The sequence below is a fragment of the Carassius carassius genome, chromosome 26, assembly GCF_963082965.1.
Source record: "Carassius carassius chromosome 26, fCarCar2.1, whole genome shotgun sequence".
In the NCBI taxonomy this organism is placed as follows: Eukaryota; Metazoa; Chordata; class Actinopteri; order Cypriniformes; family Cyprinidae; genus Carassius; species Carassius carassius.
The window spans coordinates 9470721-9491281 of NC_081780.1; the positions used below are offsets into that span (position 1 = coordinate 9470721).

At 36.9% G+C, this 20561-nt stretch overlaps 1 protein-coding gene across 9 annotated transcripts in view; it reads left to right on the forward strand.

Moving 5' to 3' along the window:
- Positions 1-984: 984 nt before the first annotated feature.
- Positions 985-20561, forward strand: part of LOC132105726 (ATP-binding cassette sub-family C member 9-like) — a 38756-nt gene continuing 19179 nt past the window's right edge. For 4 of the 9 annotated variants that reach the window (XM_059511069.1, XM_059511073.1, XM_059511068.1 and 1 more), the window contains exons 1-18: positions 986-1291; positions 2744-2925; positions 4478-4636; positions 5649-5790; positions 5881-6002; positions 6249-6415; positions 6701-6943; positions 7074-7262; positions 8440-8610; positions 9637-9792; positions 9873-10007; positions 10093-10255; positions 10453-10493; positions 10574-10716; positions 10812-10926; positions 17231-17332; positions 18708-18780; positions 20015-20120. In XM_059511069.1, coding sequence (XP_059367052.1) covers positions 4492-4636; positions 5649-5790; positions 5881-6002; positions 6249-6415; positions 6701-6943; positions 7074-7262; positions 8440-8610; positions 9637-9792; positions 9873-10007; positions 10093-10255; positions 10453-10493; positions 10574-10716; positions 10812-10926; positions 17231-17332; positions 18708-18780; positions 20015-20120 — 2213 coding nt within the window. In that variant the 5' untranslated portion in view covers positions 986-1291; positions 2744-2925; positions 4478-4491. Of the gene's footprint in view, positions 1292-2743; positions 2926-4477; positions 4637-5648; positions 5791-5880; positions 6003-6248; positions 6416-6700; positions 6944-7073; positions 7263-8439; positions 8611-9636; positions 9793-9872; positions 10008-10092; positions 10256-10452; positions 10494-10573; positions 10717-10811; positions 10927-17230; positions 17333-18707; positions 18781-20014; positions 20121-20561 lie in introns of all 9 variants that reach the window. The other 5 variants (XM_059511076.1, XM_059511072.1, XM_059511077.1 and 2 more) reach the window with 3 other exon arrangements.

Here is a 20561-nt window from a genome sequence, read left to right on the forward strand (position 1 = left end):
TTTCTCAAAGAGGTTGTGTTTGACCCCCTGGCCTCTAGAATCCTTCAGCTTCAAGTGCATCCCTCTGTCCCCAGCCACAGCACCTCGTCCCAGGCTCTGGGTGTCACCACAGGGCCTTTGATGGCTCACACATGGGCTGCTTCCTGTACTACTTCCTGTGGTTAATGGGGGAGAGGCTGGGTCGGGGCTGCCCCCTTCTGGTCTCTAGGGAAACATAGGGGATGTGACTGTTTGCACACACACACTCACACACAGACAAATACACTCCCATAATCCCCATTCAACCCAAGCACTTCCTCAACCTCGCACACACCCTTACTTCCTTCAGTCACAAACACACACACACACACCGACACACACACTCCCTGCAGCAGTTCTCATCACACTTCAGCCTCCAACCCATCTGTGACCTTTGAGCTCTGTCCCTCTGGAGTGAAAGTCCTGCTTCCCATGAAGACCCAGCATCAGTCAATAGGTGGCTCTGAAGAACACTGACATTTTGCACATGCCAAACAGGGTTTTCCTATTGCCCAAGATTTTGATTTTGCATTGCTAAACACTTACAAAACAAAGAAGTAACAGATTAAAACTATTGTGATCAATCTTGTAATTACCAACAAATGTGTTTATACAGTTTAAATGTAATGTACTACTTTTCATGTCTGTTCCTTTCATTTTATTTTTTTTAATGAACACACCATTTGTATGGGTATTTATAATGAGCCTCTTTAGCCTTATTGATGGGACAGTAGAAGCATCAGTCAAGGTTTCTATTTGATTTCTGATGGATGTTTAAAATAAATATGAATAGACAGACTGACACATAGAACAGACAGAATAATGATAGATAGATAGATAGATAGATAGAGAGAGAGAGAGATAGAGAGTAAGATAGATATATTTTTTTTAAATGCCTATAGCCCACATGCGAAATCTAACCCCCCCCCCCCCCCCCCCCTCCCCGGCTAAATGAAATCTTCCAGTTCTTTATGCGGCGTAGTATATCCTCTGTATTTTAGTGAGATATATTATGCACCTGTCTGTCAGTGAATCTTCAGGTCTGATCCAGTTATTCTTGATGTGACCTACATCAGGAGCAGCCACGCTCGTGCACGGGCATCCCTCCTTTATATCTGACGCCATAGCAACGCTACACTGAAGCAGTGATGCGCGCTTTCTTCAATACCACAAGGACAATGAGATACAACACCATCGCGTTCACTGTCTAACCGCTGATGTCGTAGCGTATTTACTGCAAGTATCGACAAAACCTACAACCGGAGACATCTAGGTGAGTGTGTCCGCACTCTTGGCGCATTACATCTTAAATTAATTCAATCAAATCCCAAAGGTTGATTCTGAATGACGTTCGCTGCCTTATCTTATTTACAATGGCCTGTTTCTGTTTCCGTGCTGATATTATAGTGCCTTTTTATTAAAGTGTACGCGCGGTTTTAATGTCATAAGGTGAATATGACATGGTTAAATGTGCCCATGTAGAGAGATACGTCACTTATAAATTACGAGAACTATCGAGGTTTCATTGTTTTTCTTTGTCAGGTAAGATTGTTTTACAGAAGCAACAACCATGTGACTAGGTGTACCGATTATAGTTGACTGTAAATACAGTATTTACGAGTAACATTGATAAAACAAATTGTAAGCAAAATTAAATTCGATAATAACATATAAACTTGATGTTTATAACATCAAGAAAATTCATTAAAATCGAGTCATTTCAACAATAACAATTTTGTAATTGTAAAAAAATACCTTTAGATTAAGTGACTATAGCCTATAATCTTAAAAAGGTATATGGTAATATTTCCTATTGTTTACGTTTTGACTGTTCATCATTATTTAAGTATCTATTTTTTAAATAATTTAAATGGAGAGCAAATGCACGTTTAAACAAACACTCTTCTATGGCAAAACAACAACAATAATAAATAAATAAATAAATAAATAAACAGATTGAAAAATCTCATGTACTTAACATGACAAGGGTAACAATCAACTAACAAATGATTTTAATAGAGCATATAACACATATTAACATCCACAAGACAATAATGTACAAAACGTGGTGATTAACAAAATTAAGAACAAAAATATAATTAAACTGGCAAACTATTAAAAAATGCTGCCAAATCGTTCATGCCTCAGTGCATGCTGGGAAAGCAGAAATGGTCAATGGTACCTTTGTCGGAAACTGGATGAGCAAAGGGTGCACTTAGACAGAATGTGCTTGTAAACTGTTTATGAACATTATGTTGAACTCATTTAATAATTTTTGAATATTTTTACCAGAAATTATGCAGAATGGTACTAAATAAATAAATAAATAATATTTATTATTATTTATTTAAAATGTAAAAAAAAACAAGAATGAAATTCTGTTAAATATAATTTACATTACTGATATTTAAAATAAATTGCTATATGAAATCGACACAGAATCATTTGAATTTTAGATAAATATTGAACATTAAAAAAAAAATGTAAATTATTAAAATCTAATTAAAATCTTTTTTATTATTTATATAGCATACATTTTATTAACTTTCGGTCAGTTTCTAATTGAAACATTGTTATCCCAAGTCTGTGTTTTCTAGTTTCTTTACCTAGACTGCTTGTTTGGGCATCACAAACACCCATGATGGCCAAAAATGCTGTGTAGGCAGGCAGCTCACAAGATTATGAGACATAGCCACAGTGTCACAGTCGATCTCTATTTTCTCAGGAGGGTCCGTACATTCATGCCAACATTCCTGTTCAAGTTTGGAAATACGATTCAAGAGCTAGAGAGAGAGAGAGACCATGAGCATCTGATACACTGCAGCTAAAAATAATATTCTCTGTGAATCACTCTCTCTAACACCAGCAACGGGTATGAAAAGCTACTAAAGCAGAGCAATTATTTTGGTAAGTTATTATTTAATAATTTTATATGACTGTCACTGTGGGGTTTACTATTATATTAACTATCAATGCTATTCAAAACTCATAAGTAGAGGAGAGACAACTTCTGGCTGTCAGTGAGCATTTGGAGGGATTTGTATAGCTGTCAGAGTGGGTGGCATCCTATAATAATAATCATGAACAGCAGTTTTACACAATAGTATTGAGTACGAATGAGGAGATTTAATTCACTTGTCATGGGCTCTACTTTGTAATTCATTACACAGCAACCAAGATACAGCAATGCTTTGGTTTCTATAGCACATTTTTTGTGAATAATATTAATAAGACCATTCATGATTTTTAAGTCCTGCAGTGTCTTAAAGTTGCACAAAGTACATTTAATAAATTATGACATGAAGACTCCAGTCATAAGCTGTTTTGTTTTACATTGAGAGTCGCGTTATGAGGGCCGACATGTTGTGATCACGTGACCAGCCAAACATTGTTAGTATTTATATATTGTTTTATCGGACACTTTGGTTGCGGAATAAATGATTAAATATTTAATAGGCTTTCACAGCCATATAAGCTGTTAGTTTTAGCATTTCTAACTAAAAAGTTTTTTTTACTTTTCATAGGTTTTTGCAAGTTTTTGCAAAATGCATAAATGTAAATGCAAAACTTTTTTTCTGCCAATATAGTCATTATTTTATGTGATATCATGATGATATGACCAGGGCTATTACAGTTAACTAAAACTAAATCCATCAAACAAATTGTATTACTTGAAATGCAATAAAATATATATAAATGTATTTTATTTCAGCTTGTTGCTAAAGCAACATCTCACATTTTCATTTAGTTCATCTTGATGTGCTAAAATAACAAACTAAAACTGAAATAAAAAATTATTAAATGAAATAACTATGTAGACACATTTTGAAAAAAGAAAAAATGATACAAATCCCCAAAACACGACAAAATTACTAAAACTTTAACTAAAATTAAAATGAAACCTGAAAATATAAAAATGAAAAATAATTCAACATATTACCATAATAATAGTTATACTAATATATCCATGGGTACAACCATAATACAAATATGTTCATGTAATTTAAATATTTGTCAAAAAATATATATTTACATTATATTTGAATAATTATTATAGGATCCACAGCATGCAAGCTTCAATCTAGCAGAGTATATTCTGCCCAAGCAAACATTACTGTCTGATGTGTTGTATAATGCAGCTATCCTGTATGAGAAATTAAACTTAGCTGGTAAATGAATTGGCTGAGAGGTACAGGCAGTGTCCCTAGAGAGGGTTTGTTAATCTTGCTCTTACACTGATTGTCAGCAGAGAATCAATGTCAGACAAACACTTTGTGGGACCTCATAGTCAATAATGAATACAGGAATACTGCTTTCACTTGGGCTCAAAACTGGCATACTGCAGACTGAAAGTCTAAATGAACACTTGATTTTTCATTAAATACCTATTTCTTTAGATTACAGTTATCTGTACTGAATGCTATATATTCAAATCTAACATACATTCGTTTTTCTTTAGCCCAGTCAGGTGACATGGCCTTGTCTTTCTGTGGGAACGACAGAGGTGATGCCTACAGTGTGGAAAAAGGAGTCCTGGACAATGGCTGCTTCGTGGACGCCCTCAACCTCGTCCCTCATGTATTTCTTCTCTTCATCACCTTCCCAATCTTGTTCATTGGTATGAATGCCCTTGTCTTTCTTCCCTTTTAAACAACACATTCACATTCTGCAGTTGGTAATAATATGAATATAAATATAGACATGTATTTATATATAATATAAATTATATGAATAGAAATATAGATATGTATGTGATTAATGGTGATTAATCGTTTCACAGCACTACTTTTAATTAAGAATCCTAGTGTATTATTTTATTTGATGATATGATACATTTTATTATGCCAATTTTTTTATTTATTATATGGTATATTTTATTTATTTATTTTATGTCTTTAATGATATGGTAGATTTTTATTTTATTATGTTTATATTTTATTTACCTCGAAAAGCTTCATTATTATTTAAATATAAGGAAGCAGAATAAAAATGCAAGGATAAAATGTAGTTGTAGTTTTTCATAATTCATATTATATATCAAGAATTCTTGTTTTATTTTTCATTTTAATTTATCTTCTATTATTACTTAATACATTTATTTATTTGGAGCCACACAACATAAAACATACAAAGTGGAACCCTTTAATTGAATGCTTGTGTAATGTGATATGGGAATTTCTCTGAATTAAAGCTCAGTTAATTCTAGCTCTTGTCAGTCCGATTCAAATTTCTGTGACTTGTAGCCAATTTTCAAAGAAGCCCGTTCTTAAATGGTTTATGGCATACATCATGCCTTCAAAAGCTGAAGGGCCTAGACATTATCAGAACTAAATTGGCCAATTCATTATCTGTAATGGCTCCCCAAAGAGCCTTTAGTCAAATCCTTCTCGAAAAATCATTTTCTCTGGCGCCACAATGGTGTCAGTGCCATCCCTCATTCAGTCTCATAATGAAAAAAATTTTCACATATCAGAATTACTACTCTTTTAGCCAAAGAAAAGAAAACAATGAAAAATCGAGACAGGCGGGGACAGATACAGGATGGTGATTAACAAAGTAAATGTTAACTGTATTATATTAGACACACAAGGGGATAATATAATTACACATGTGTGTGTGTTGGTTTCCAGGCTGGGGTAGCCAGAGCTCAAAGGTGCAGATCCATCATAACACCTGGTTGCACTTTCCTGGCCACAACCTGCGCTGGATCCTTACCTTCACACTGCTGTTTGTGCATGTGTGCGAGATCGCCGAGGGAATCGTCTCCAATACGTTGGTTTCAACACACATTCAAAATATCTGAGTGTTTATGATCGTTATGCATTTATGTTTATGTCTTTGTGTTTGAATGGATCATTGTAGACGGATGGGGTCCTATCACTTGCACCTCTTCATGCCAGCGCTGATGGGCTTCATAGCGGCCACAACATCAGTCGTATATTATCACAATATAGAAACCGCCAATTTCCCCAAACTGCTGCTGGGTAAATCAATGTCCATTTCATTATGCAAATGTGAAGCTGGCTGTTAATAATAAAATGTACTTTGAGTGTTGCCGTTTCATCTCCTACATTATATAACAGTTACTGTCTGTCCTCTAATTTAAATAAAACACTTTCAGTCTGGGTGTTGCTTGGCAACATGTAAAGGTTGATTCATATTTTAGTTAGTTTCTGTCCTTGTAATTCTGTTTGAGAAAGAGAACTAACCTCAGAAATATTCTTTCACAGCCTTATTTATTTATTGGATTCTGGCTTTCTTCACCAAGATGATAAAGTTATGGAAGTTTGCAGAGGCGAAGATGGGGGTGAACGAGCTCAGTTTCTGTATCACAGCTTTGCTAGTGGTGCTGTACGGCTTGCTCATGGCTGTCGAGATCAATGTTATCAGAGTCAGGGTGAGTTTGAACTGGCCGGGATTTCCATTCTGGTTTAGGTTGGTTTGTGCCGGGTTTGATGCTGGATTAGCTGATGGACATATAGCCATGATTTTCACCATCAAAACTGCTAGACCAAAATGATTTCTGGTTGACCAAGGTAGTTAGGCTGTTTAAGTAGTTAAAGTGAACATAAAAATCGAAATCCAACATCCAAAACACAACATACTAGTTTGTTCAGTAGGGTAATTAAATTCTACTAACAAATCATATGACCTGTATATTTTATTTTTCTCTTACCTGCAGAAGTATGTGTTCTTTGCGAACCCCCAGAGGGTCAAGCCCCCAGAAGACTTACAGGACTTGGGCGTGCGATTTCTCCAGCCCTTTGTCAACCTCCTCTCCAAGGCAACATATTGGTGGATGAACCCGCTCATCATTGGAGCCCACAAGAGACCCATTGAGCTGAAGAAGATTGGCAAACTGCCAATCGCGATGAGGGCCTTGACTAACTATATGCGTCTGAAAGACTCCTATGAGGAACAGAGGGTATGTGCAGAAGATCACAGGTTTAAGAACAAATGTTATTATATAAAGGAACAACATTTTCGTATTTGATGAATATATTGTAATAATGAGGAGTGTCAGTTGAGTCTCTTTGCTTGTATAATTCTGACAGCAGAAAACAGAGGACCCAGAGAAATCCCCATCCATATGGAAGTCCATGTACCGGGCATTTGGAGGGCCAATACTTCTCAGCAGCACTTTCCGGTACATGGCAGACTTGCTGGGCTTTGCTGGGCCACTCTGCATCTCTGGGATTGTGAAAAACCTGCATAATTCAACAGATATTGACAGGACAAATAAGGTGTGTATTTCATCTCATTTTAGAGTATTTAATATGGTTGTCTTGTGTGTGTCACCATCGAAAAACTCCTACAAATGCATATTCAATAAGGTCAGGCGAAAAAATAACATACCTGACCTGACAGTACTATTTTAATGCCAAAAGACGGTTTGCACTGGCGTAAACTGTTAGTAAATCTGCCCCTGAGTCTTGCTTAATTTTAAAAAGTGAGTTTTTGTGTAATAATTTGTTCTGTTTTAAGAAAGAATAAAAAAAATCAAGTAATTTTGCCTTCAAGTACTGTATATGCATCTTGATTCATCAATGTATAGTACTAGAAAACAAGACAGAAATACAAATTTAAAAAAAAATCTTTAGGATAAACCGGCATGATTTTGGTCAATAGGACAATTCAAGGATACCAACAACTGTCAATCCCAAACACATATCAGAGAGACAGTAAAACAGGGAAATGGAGGGATAAAGGAAACTACTCAACTTATGTGATGGAAATATATCATAATCCAGTCACTGTCTCACAGCACTTTGATATGATCTCTCTTACTTTGGAACCCATTCATAATGTGCCTTGTTAAATAATTTAGGTTGGATGTTGATCAAATAGCTGTCAGTTAAATGATTTGCTGCAGATACTGGTCTGCTGGTTATGCTGCTGGTTATTACACTATATTTATTTTTCCTGGGTGCAACGTGACAGTATATTGTAGAGAATGATCTATTGTCTGATATCTGATCTTGCCTTGCTATTTATCACGTCCTGTGTGATGTCACAGAGCCACCATCAGTGCTATTAATGAGAGGACTGTGTGTCATTGCCTTGTAATGACAGCATTTATTAGATTTCACACAGTGTGTTTTCCCTGCACAGAAGAACATGATGTCATGTGTGCTAGAAGGTTTAGATAAGGATGGATTCTTCGTGGAAAGCTCAGGATGTGTGAACTTTCAAGATTATTGTGAACTTGCAGGACTGGAGACTGGAGTAACAGCTGCTGAAAATTCAGCTTTGTCATCATAGGAATAAATTACATAATACACACACATTGCTGCCAGCAACACTCTGTTTAAGTGACTCCTTTTTATTTAAGTGTGTGTGTATGCTTGTGGATGACCTCAATGAGGGCTGAAATGACGTTTTTTTATTAAGTTTGTTCATACTCTGTTAATGTCCTGTCAGACAGCGAACATGCCTTTCGGGGTGGACTTCATGTCTTCCACTGAGCTGCTGAAGAATACGTCTGTTCTGGCGGTTCTGCTCTTCCTGGCACTTGTGCTGCAGCGAACATTCCTGCAGGCCTCCTACTACGTCACAATAGAAACCGGCATTAACCTGCGCGGGGCGCTGCTTGTAAGTTTCAGAGTTTACTGGAAGTCAAACATGAAGTGAATTATCAGACAAATTTATATTTTAACAGTCTGCACTACACACTTCAAGTTGTATTATATTTTATTCTATTCCAATTATGCTTTATTTTGGTCTGTCCTGTTTTTATCTGCTTAGTCCTATTCTATTCTGGTTTGTCCTGTTTGATTCCATACTACTGTATTTTGTCCCATTATTCTTCTACTCTACTATGTCCCATATTCTGAATTTTATTCTTTCTACTCTCTTCTGTTTAATTCTATTCTATTTATTCTATTCTATTCTGTTGTTCATTTCAATTATGTTTTTTGTTAATCTGTTCTATTTGGGCCTATTCTATAATTACCTGTTTTATTCTATTCGGTTCTAATTTATTCTATTCTATTCTTTCTCCTGATCTTTTTTACTCTTTTTTTCCCATTCTATTTGGTCTGTTTTATTCTTTCTACTCAGTTCTGTTCAATTCTGTGCAATTCAGTTTTGCTTTGTTTTGTTTGGGTCTGTGTTCTGTTATTATCTGTTTTTTATTCTATTCTGTTCGGTTCTGTTTGTCAGTGTTATTGTAAACATACTAAAAGTATTAATTGAAATTAAGCTGAAAAGAGTATAAACATCAGCAGACTTGAGGAAATGTAAAAAAAAAACTATCATTAAATAAAGCTAAATATAAATATTACAACAAAAAGTAATAAAAATGACAAAATTACTAAAACTAAAATTTTAAATAAATATAAAAATAATTAGTTAATTATTCAATTATATTAAAAATTACTTCAAAATACTGGGAAATATTATAATGTTATATAAATATTACCACAATAAAAGTTTGACAAATATACTATTATATTCTATGAAGTCTGTTCTGTTATCTGATATGTCATATTGCATTGTATTCTATTTTAGTCTTTTCTGCTGTATACAAGAGCTAAAATCAGTCAGCATTAAAGTGTTTTTTTTTTTTTTTTTTTTTTTTTTTTTGTTGTTATTCATGTGTTGGTTCTCATCCTCAAGGCTATGATCTACAATAAAATTCTGCGTCTGTCCACGTCAAACATGTCCATGGGAGAGATGACCCTCGGCCAGATCAACAATCTCGTTGCCATAGAAACCAATCAACTCATGTGGTTTCTCTTCTTATGCCCAAACCTGTGGGCCATGCCAGTTCAGGTATATCATAGCTTCTGCATTTGTGAAAATATTAAATCAGTTGTGCCCCGATGCAAAATATAACTTTTTTCTGTACATAGATCATTATGGGAGTGATCCTGCTGTATTATTTGTTGGGTAACAGTGCGCTGATAGGGGCCGGCGTCATTTTGCTGCTGGCCCCGGTTCAGTACCTCATTGCTACCAAGTTGGCAAACACACAGAAGAGCACGCTGGTGAGCTTTACTTACACCTTCGTGCATATGCATGCTGTCAACACAACACCAAGTTCATGTTTGTGACTTCTAAATATTTTCTCAGGACTACTCAACAGACCGTCTTAAAAAGACTACAGAGATCCTAAAAGGAATAAAGCTGCTGAAGCTCTATGCATGGGAGAACATCTTCTGTGACCGTGTAGAAGAAACCAGAGGAAAAGAGCTCACCAGTCTCAAGACTTTTGCTCTCTACACATCAATGTCTAGTATGAGAGGCTCCTCCTTCTATCATATGCCCCACCCACATACATAACCACCTTCCACCTTAAAACTACTCCACCCTCAATAAACACTCTCATTTGTTAAACTTTCAGAATCAGGGTTGTTTGGTTCTAATAGCTAATAGTTTGTTACGTTTCCGCATCTTTTTGAAAATACCTGCTGGCTCTTTTTATCTCCACAGTATTTTTGAATGCCGCCATCCCTATTGCTGCAGTGTTGGCGGTAAGAGATGCATCATGCCAGTTTTAATCACTTCTATTTTATCCACCATGTAGACCGTAGTACTTTTCTTGTTCTTGTAGACCTTTGTCACACATGCCTATATTGAAGAGGTCAGGCTCAGTCCAGACAAGGCGTTTGCATCTTTGGCTCTATTCCACATCCTGGTCACTCCACTATTCCTGTTATCCACAGTTGTCAGGTTTGCCGTCAAGGCCCTTGTCAGGTATGTCGTTTAATCATACAAGCAATCAGATCCAACATTACTTAAAAAAAATTGCCTTTCCTGGAAGGATCTGATCATCTGGTTGATGTCTGCAGTGTACAGAAGCTCAGCGAGTTCCTACAAAGTGATGAGATTGGAGATGACAGCTGGAGAAACGGAGAAATGTACATGTCTCTAGAGGTCGGCAAGAAATACAAATACCACGAGAATGTGAGTGCTCACATACAAATTTGCACCTTAAATGTGTGGTCACATTTAGATTAGATTAGATTCAACTTTATTGTCACTGCACATGTAGGTACAAGGCAACAAAATGCAGTTAGCATCTAACCAGAAGTGCAATAAGCAGTAAGTACAGAACATACAAGGTCTATAATATGTACAATAACTATACAGATAAGTATTATGGACATAATTTACAGATTTTAAATACTATTAGCATGATATACAGATAGGTGTACTATGAACATACTATACAGATGGATTATGTAAAAGTGTATGTACACTATAGGCAGAACTATGAACATATGAACATAATTACACTATTGCAATGGACAGTAAAGTGCATAGAAAATATTTCAGTGTCCAAATGGATTATTCAGTGGTCCTGGATGAACAGACAGTAGTGCAAGTAATAACAAGTTACTGTTTTTTGCTTGTTGTGAATAAATAAATAAATCAGTCAGAGTGTTGAAGAGGGGGAGGAGTCTGTGTGTGTGGTGTGGGGGGTGTTGAGGGGTGTCAGAGGGCAGAGTTCAGCAAGAAGACAGCTTTAGGGAAAAAGCTGTTCCTGAATTTTGTAGTCCTTGTCCGGAGGCTCCTGAAGCGCCTCGCCGAGGGCAGGAGGTTAAACAGTTCATGGTCAGGGTGAGAGGAGTCCGTGAGAATGCTGCAGGCTCGAAGTAGACAGCGTTTCCTCTGGATGTCCTCAAGAGCAGTTTTCACCACCCTCTGCAGTGCCTTGCGGACAGCCACTGAGCAATTCCCATACCAGACTGTGATGCAACTGGTCAGGATGCTCTCAATCGCACACCGGTAGAAGTTCACCAGGATGGATGAAGACAGCTGGTTTTTCTTCAGTGTCCTGGGGAAGAAAAGGTGCTGGTGAGCCTTCTTGACCAGGCTGGAGGTGTTTGTGGCCCAGGACAGTTCCTCCGAGATCGTGGTTCCCAGGAATTTGAAGCTGGAGACACGTTCAACAGCCATCCCGTTAATGTGTATGGGGTCATGTGTGCTTCCTTTCTTCTTCCTGAAGTCCACAATGAGCTCCTTAGTCTTACTGGTGTTAAGGAGCAGGTTATTGTCAGCGCACCATGTGGCCAGGTGCTGTACCTCTTCCCTGTAGGCAGTCTCATCGTTGTCTGTGATGAGGCCAATCACCGTGGTGTCGTCTGCAAACTTAATGATGGAGTTGGATCCCTGCACAGGCTTGCAGTAATGGGTGTAAAGGGAGTAGAGGAATGGGCTCAGCACACAGTCCTGTGGTACGCCAGTGTTAAGTGTGATGGTGGTGGAGTGGGTGTGGCCTGACCGAACATGCTGAGGCCTGTTGGTCAGAAAGTCCATAATCCAGTTGCAGAGGGAGGTGTTAATGTCCAGGTCTCCAAGTTTTGTGGGAATGACGGTGTTAAATGCTGAACTTAAGTCAATAAACAACATCCTAACATACGTGTTGTTATGGTCCAGGTGTGTGAGTGCAGAGTGCAGCACTGTGCATACTGCATCCTCTGTGCTCCTATTTCTGCGGTAGGCAAATTGGTGTGAGTCCAGTGTGGGTGGGAGGCAGTCTTTGAGGTGTGCTAGGACCAGTCGCTCGAAGCACTTCATAATGATGGGTGTGAGTGCTACAGGGCGATAGTCATTCAAGCACGTTGGGGAGGAGTGTTTCAGTACTGGCACAATGGATGTGGACTTAAAACATGTTGGCACAGTTGCTTGGGTAAGGGACAGGTTGAAAATGTCTGTGAAGACCCCTGCAAGCTGCTCTGCACATGCCCTAAGCACACGTCCAGGAATGCCATCAGGGCCAGCAGCCTTGCGTGCGTTGATCTGGCTCAGTGCAGTGTGGACATCTGTGGGGGTGAGTTTGAGGGGTTGGTGGTTTGCTGAGTGTGTAATTTTGGTGGCCGTCTCCTTGCTGTCGCTGTTGAAGTGAGCATAAAAGTCATTTAGCTCGTTAAGGAAGGAGACGTCCGTGACCGTTGGAGTGGAGTTGCTTGACTTGTAGTCACTGATGATCTGGATGCCCTGCCACATGCTTCGGGGGTCAGAGTTGGAAAAGTGTTCCTCTACCTTCAGCTTGTAGCAGTACTTGGCCTTTTTGATGCCCCTTTTCAGGTTAGCCCTGGATTTACTGTAGGCCTGAGCGTCATCTGACCTGAAGGCAGTGTTGCGGGCTTTCAGCAGAAGTCGCACCTCCTTGTTCATCCATGGCTTCTGATTAGGGTATGTTGTTATCTTTTTTTCTGTTGTAACACTGTCAATGGTGGAGTTGATGTGATCCAGTATAGAGGAGGTGTAGATATCAATGTCCGTGTGAGAGCCACAGGCAGCCTGAGAAGCAAACATACTCCAGTCTGTGTGTTGAAACCTGTCTTGAAGTAAAGAATCTGCTGCAGTTGGCCACACTTTGATGGTCCTCACTGATGGCTTCACACGGTTGATGAGGGGTGAATACTTAGGTTTGAGAAACAAAGAAAGGTGATCAGACTGTCCGAGGTGGGGGAGGGGGGTCGCGATGTAAGCTCCATTAATGTTTGTGTACACATGATCCAAAGTTTTGTCTCCTCTGGTGTGGCAGGAAACATGTTGGTGAAATTTGGGGAGCACTGTTTTTAATTTGCAGTGATTAAAATCACCCGCGACAATAAAAGCAGCCTCCGGGTGAGCAGTCTGTTGTTTACTAATGGCTGCATGAAGTTCGTTCAAAGCAAGCTTGGCATTAGCATCCAGTGGAATATAGACTGCGGTTATTATGGTGGAAGTGAACTCCCGTGGCAGATAAAAAGGTCTACATTTAACCATGAGAAACTCTAGGTTAGCTGAGCAGTGTCTTCCAACAATGACAGTGTTCGTACACCAAGCTTTGTTGACATAAATGCACAATCCACCACCTCTTGTCTTGCCGGAGTCATCTACTGCGTTCTATCTGCCCGGAACGTGTAGCGTCCGGATAGCTCAATAGCATTATTGGGTACATCGCTGTGTAGCCATGTTTCTGTGATAACCATGACATTGCAGTCCAAAAGTCTCTTACTGTGGGTGATGCGAAGTCTTAACTCATCCATTTTGTTCACCAGTGACTGCACATTAGCGAGGAAAATGCTGGGTAAAGAGAGCCGGAGCGGTGTTAGCTTTAGCTTGACTCTTAGACCTCCGCGCTTCCACCTCCTTTGTTTATGATCTCGACGCCGCCTGCGAGCACTTCCGCCCGGCCGGGTAGAGTGCGTAGCCTCGGGTGTTCTGGCGATCTCAGGGATGAGTCGAAGATTGGTGATAAAACTGTTGGAAAAGTCTTCACCGATATCCAAAAGCTCCTGTCGGGTGTATGATGTTAAAGCAAAGCTGTTCAGTACGAACAGACCCGAAATGAGCAGGAATAATACTGCAAAATTGCAAAAACTGGAGAGACGCTGAGCCTCGCAATGTGTTCGTGCCGCCATCTTTACAGTCGCTTATTGAATTTTCTTGGGCAAAATCCAGTCATTTCAACAGGGATCGACAAAATTGGGAATTTCACGTTAGGGTCAAAGGTTTCCATGCAGATTTCTCAACAGGTTCAAGTTGGTTACGCAAATTTGCTGTGTTGACCAACAGAAAGCTGCTTGGTTTGAAAGAAACTTGCTTTATTGCTACAATATTGACAATGGACCTATTATGCCCACAAAATTACTCTGTGACTTTTCTCAATACTATTCCAAGCCTTAATGTCCAGCAGAGCTGCTTTTAGAGGAACTGTTGCTGATATAGACAATTTGGGTGATGTTGGACACCTAAACTAGTTGGGATGCCATATTATAATCTCATTTCAATCTCAAGTTTTTTTTAAATGCATTCCGTAATATATTTGGCATCAGAGCAGCTTTTTATGAAGATTAAAAATGGATGCAATGTTCTTGGATCAGTTTTAGGGAAGAAATATTATATGTTGATTAACTGGGACTTTTCTTGCCCTGTAACTGAACAAGAGAAAAAAAAAATATTATTAACAAATTAAATTATATATATTATCTCACTGGAAATTCAGTAAAAAATAAAAAGAAAATAAAAATACCAAACAAGGAGAACATAATAAGTGGCCATTAATTTAATTTACAAATTTTACATTTTTTGAGGAAGATATGAGGGCTGAATAGCCATGCAAAACTGTAGAAGGGCTCTTAGTGTTTTTTAGCAGGTTGCTAACTTTTTTTTGTGGGAATTTTTTCCACACATTATATTTTCTGCCATGTTCAAATTAAAAAAGGTAATAGTAAAATTCTCCTCAACAAGCCAAACAATTAAAAAAAAATTTGACATTTAATTACACAATTTAACAGTTTAACATATTTAGCAACTTGAGTCAATTGCGGCATTAAATATGATCAAAACTCTTGTATTTGTGCCTGTGAAGTGTCTCAGGGATTCTAATTGACATAAACTTGACGTCATAACACTCTACATGACCTCCAATAACAGAAAACATGAGACTCCACACGGTCATGTCTCTAGAGATAACTATCCCATGTTTAGGGGGCAGAAATGGGAGCTGGTCATTCCTGAGCCAGCATAGCTGAGATCTCATAAACGTGTTAAAGAGAAGCTCTCTCTCTAGTCAGTGCATGGGCCCTCAGCTGTTCTCTGACAGAGGGACAAATATATGATAGGACTAAAGCTGCACATCCCCAGAGAGGAGCAGAGCTGGAGCAAAGGGTGAGGAAAGGGAGGGAACGAGAAAGTGAGGTTAAGGATGGAAATGTACACTGTGACAGGAAGAAGGGGATTCCAGGAGAGGAAATAGTGTTAAGCTGGGAAAATCACATGGCTAGATGCAAGCGGGAACTCATGTTCCTCGTTTTATGACCTGACAGCAGCTTTTGAGTGTCATGTGATGTTTGCTGATCCAAAATTCTCTCATGTTTTTTAAAAACCATGTGCTGTTGTTTTTCACTGGAACACATAAATGTGAGCCGCTCCATCTTTTTGAGTCGTTTTGACATAGAAAACACATTTTGAGTTGTATGCTTTATTATTATTTATACGTTTCTACTCCACCCCATCCTCATGATATAATGATTTAAATACGGGGTGTGATAAAATTATTTTTTTAAAGTCCACATGAAATCAAAATTGACTTGATTTACTTTACTAGCGCGCATTTCTAGTCTTGATGTAAACAATTAATCCGTGCAAGTTAATCTGCTGAAAAAAATCTTTTATCAAAATAATCTTTAATCAAAATCTGGACATTTACTTCCTCTCTGGAATGGCATTCCTTTTCTGATGACGTCAGTTTGACGGCTTGGGCAGAATATCCTTAAACACACCCCTCCAACTGTTAAATTGTAATGAGTGAGCGACAGAGAGGAGGAACACAAACATAAAACCATGCCCTCTAGTCAATATTCCGAATCAGATGGAAATATGTCACTACACTGAAATAAAGTCGGCAGCAACTTCCGGTTCACGCAGACTTTAAAAAAATTGGAAAAGATTCCAAGCAATTTTCTGGATTTTTACAAATATTTACTAATTATTAAAAAAGTACAAATATTGTTAAATACTTAATAATTAAACATTTATTATATTTCTATTACAGTGCATGTATTGAACAATATATTTAACATTTTAGAAATAAGCTTTATTGTAGCAATATAAGTTTCTGCCAATGTGTCACACCATATATTACATTTTTAAATATTAAACAAATATAAAATATTCTAAAAAGAAAATATAAAAATATATTTGTTAATAATGATTTATTTACAGTATTTTCTTTTTCATTTAATTTAACAATTTAAGTAATAACAGTGCATGTATTTACAATTTTAGCTATATACATTTCTGGCAATGTCACACCACATTAAATAATACATTATTAAATTTTATAAATATATTAAACATAAAATTAATATCAATATATAATTATTAGTATATCACAGTGCATATATTTAACAACCTATTTACGTATTTTACAATATATTTACATTTTTACATTTATGATTTATTATAGTGATACATTTATCCATCACATCACATTAAGCATTATTTATTGATTGAATATTATAATAAAATTGACAAGTTGGTAACCTTGTTTTATTAAAGATAAAACATGAAACTTTTTTCTGTCATGTTTATCTTGAAACTGCCCCTTTTGATTAAAAATGATATGGCATGTCACAAATATTAGAAGAATCTTTTCTAAACAGTTTGTAGTGATCTGGACAACTAAAAGGATGATCAAAAACAGCATTTGAAAGATGAATTATTTCTTTCAATTGTCTCCTAATCTCTCTGTTTGTCTTTATCATTTTAGACAAAGGCGATCAACAGGAAGGGCCGTTATCGTATGGATAACTACGAGCAGCCCATGCGCAGGCAGCTGCGGCCCACAGAGACCGAAGATGTCGCCGTAGAGGTCAGACATCTCTATCCTCAGCAGAGACACTGATTCTCGGGTGTTTCTAGCTCACAGAGCATGTGCTAAAGTTCATTAAGACAACTCAGGATCTGCATGTTCTCATCCAGATGCCAGTAACCTTTAAGTCATGGCTAATAAGTTGTTTTACTCCTGCTGTGCTGGAAGAAGTGTTCGAAGCCCATTTCTTAACACACACAGATGCCCTTTTTTTTATTTATTTTTTAATCTTTTTTGAGCATGTTCATTCCTTTCTCAGCTTTTTTAAAACTCGCCATATGCGGTTTGTGATAGTTTCTCAGACATGGTGGTTTGGGTTCAGCTTCCCTCCGAGTGCAGTTTGGGATTCTCACGAGAAGAAAAACTGGGACTAAAAATCAGAAGGACATTCATTTTATGTGTTTATTTTTTTGGTTTCGCCTCTGTCTCTCGGTCCCCCGAGGGTCCACTTCCTTCACCATCCCTCGAGACTGGGGTTGGAAATCGTAAATAATTTACAATGATTCAACAGATTCGGCTTAATGATTCACATTCCTTAATGATTCCATTAATTATTCTTTCTGTAACTTAAAAACAGGGTCCCACTTTATATTAAGTGGCCTTAACTACTATGTATTTAACATTTAAATTAATCATTTGGTACAGTGTACTTATTGTGTAAATGCATGTTTTTACATTGTACTTTAAAATACCTGCATGTAATTACATCTGTGATTAATTTCTGTATATTTATAATTACACTGTTGACCCATCCCTTACACCTAACCCATCTTTAAACCTACCCAAACCTCCAACCCTGTCCATAATCGTACCCTTATCCCACCTCAATAGCAGCAAAAGTGTTTTGCAATACAATATGAACACAGTAAGTACACTGTACACTTTATTTTAAATGCAACTGGTTCTGGAAAACAAAAGTCTCTTATCTAATGAGTTTATAGTGGCTGAACACATAAACACACGCGTCCTCATGGACTTTCCCACAGTGACATCCGCTCACTTTTGTTATGAATATGTCCTAATCTACTCTGACATTTACACTCGTTCACTTCAGTCATTCTCAACGATAACTCCCAGTTTACCCTCTCTCTCTCTCTCCCTGCTCTTGTTCTCACAGATGTTTTTGATTGTTCAGCGTTCCCAGTATTCTGTTCTGGCCTACTGTACTGCTCTGATGGATGGGAGTATTATCATTATTGTAAATAAACATTTAGAAAATAGATTTCAGAACGCATCCAGAATTTGTAAGCGTGACCAAAGAAGCTTGTACGAGCAAAGATGAAAAGATCATATCACGTGCATTCTGCTCTGTGCTGGTTTGTTTCCTATTCTAACCCATATGTTTTTTGTTTGTATTGGTGAATGTGTCATTCAGGTGAATGATGGCTCCTTCACATGGGGAAGCAACTTGTCCACGCTGACGGACATCAACATCCGAATCCCTACAGGTACACTCTACAAACTACTAATTTTCTCTCAGAGAAACAATGACTTCTTATATATATATATATATATTTTTTTTTTTTTTTTGATAAATTAAATATATTAAATAAATACTCTTAGATATCAAGGGTACTTGTTATTTCTTTATTTATAATATAAAACTAAATACGCACATACATACATACTCTTAAACACAATTGTCTTTGTTATTCATTTATTTATTGTGAATTATTATTAATTTATTATTATTATTTATAATAATAAGTACATAATAATAATATGTTTCTATAATATAAAATAAATAGTCTTAGATGAAGACAGCTTGCTATTTATTTAATTATAATAAATAATATATAAATATTTTAAATAAATACATATACTCTTAGATACCTTAGAGTCCTTGTTAATTGTTTCTTTATGTATTTATTTAATGAATTATTTATTATAAATAATCTGTAACTATAATAAATAATAAATAAAATAAATAACTATATATATAGACCAAGGATTCTAGTTTGTTTACATTAAATAAATAACCTTAGATACCAAGAGTTCTTTGACAATAATATTATAAAGTTTTTTATCTGTCATACTTGAAGTTTAAGTATACAGAACTAACAAATATTGCTACAAGTGTGATTGCATCATATAATAATTGATGTTAATAGTGTTCATCGTCTGGTTGACTACGTCTTGTATAAATTTTTCTGAAAATTTCTGTCATATGCACATTGTAGAAATTTAATTTTCTGTAAAGTTGCTTTGCAATGATTTGCATCGTAAAAAGCGCTATACAAATACACTTGAATTGAATTTAATTGAATTAATTATAGTTATATATTATTAAATATATTAAACATAGATATATATTATCACTTTCTTATTCATCTACAATACATGAAGGGGATCATCATCTCAATGAAGATCAAAATGTAATATAAATGGTCAATGTTTATTGTCAAATTGATGTTAAACATAAAAAAGTCATATAAAAATCAATCAAAAGGCTGTAAATATGAATTCTTAATAGTTATTGTGTTGGGTCGGGTTTACTGTTCTGGTTTAGTGGTTTGACAGCCTCATTAAATCAGTGAGCTGAGCACTAACTAACTAGCTTTTGCCAATTTAACAGATGAGCAATCTACCACTGACACTGAACATCACTAAAACCTGTGTGTAGGGGCAAAACCTGTTCATATATAAAACTGAGATTACCCTTCACATTGTTTCCCTATTCAGGTCAGCTGACCATGATTGTAGGCCAGGTGGGTTGTGGGAAATCATCCCTGTTATTGGCCATGCTGGGGGAGATGCAAACAATCAGTGGCAAAGTCTACTGGAGCAAGTGAGAATTTACACATTTGCATTTGCATTTACACATTTACACAGTTACTGTCAAAAATATTGTGATGTTTATGAACATTTATGGAGCTTGTGATTTGTATTAAAACTCAAAGGGACCAAAACTCCCCCCTGTTGTCTCTTGCCCCCTAAAGCAGTTGAATGTTTGCAATAATGTAGCAGAAAACAGGGGAGTACATCTGCATGCCAGATCCATCAGATGCTAATCAAAGTTTTCATCTGTACAAACACACATGCACATAAATAGCTCACTGTCCGATGCATCCGCTGTTATTATGATGTATGTACCACTGTGTGCATACACAGATGTGTGTGAGGGCCGTCTTACTCTTTGTGTTTGTGCGTGTGTGTGTATGTATGTGTCTTACTCCATTCATTACTCTTTCCACTGCTCTCTGATTTCTTCTGTCCTCTTCCCCCACAT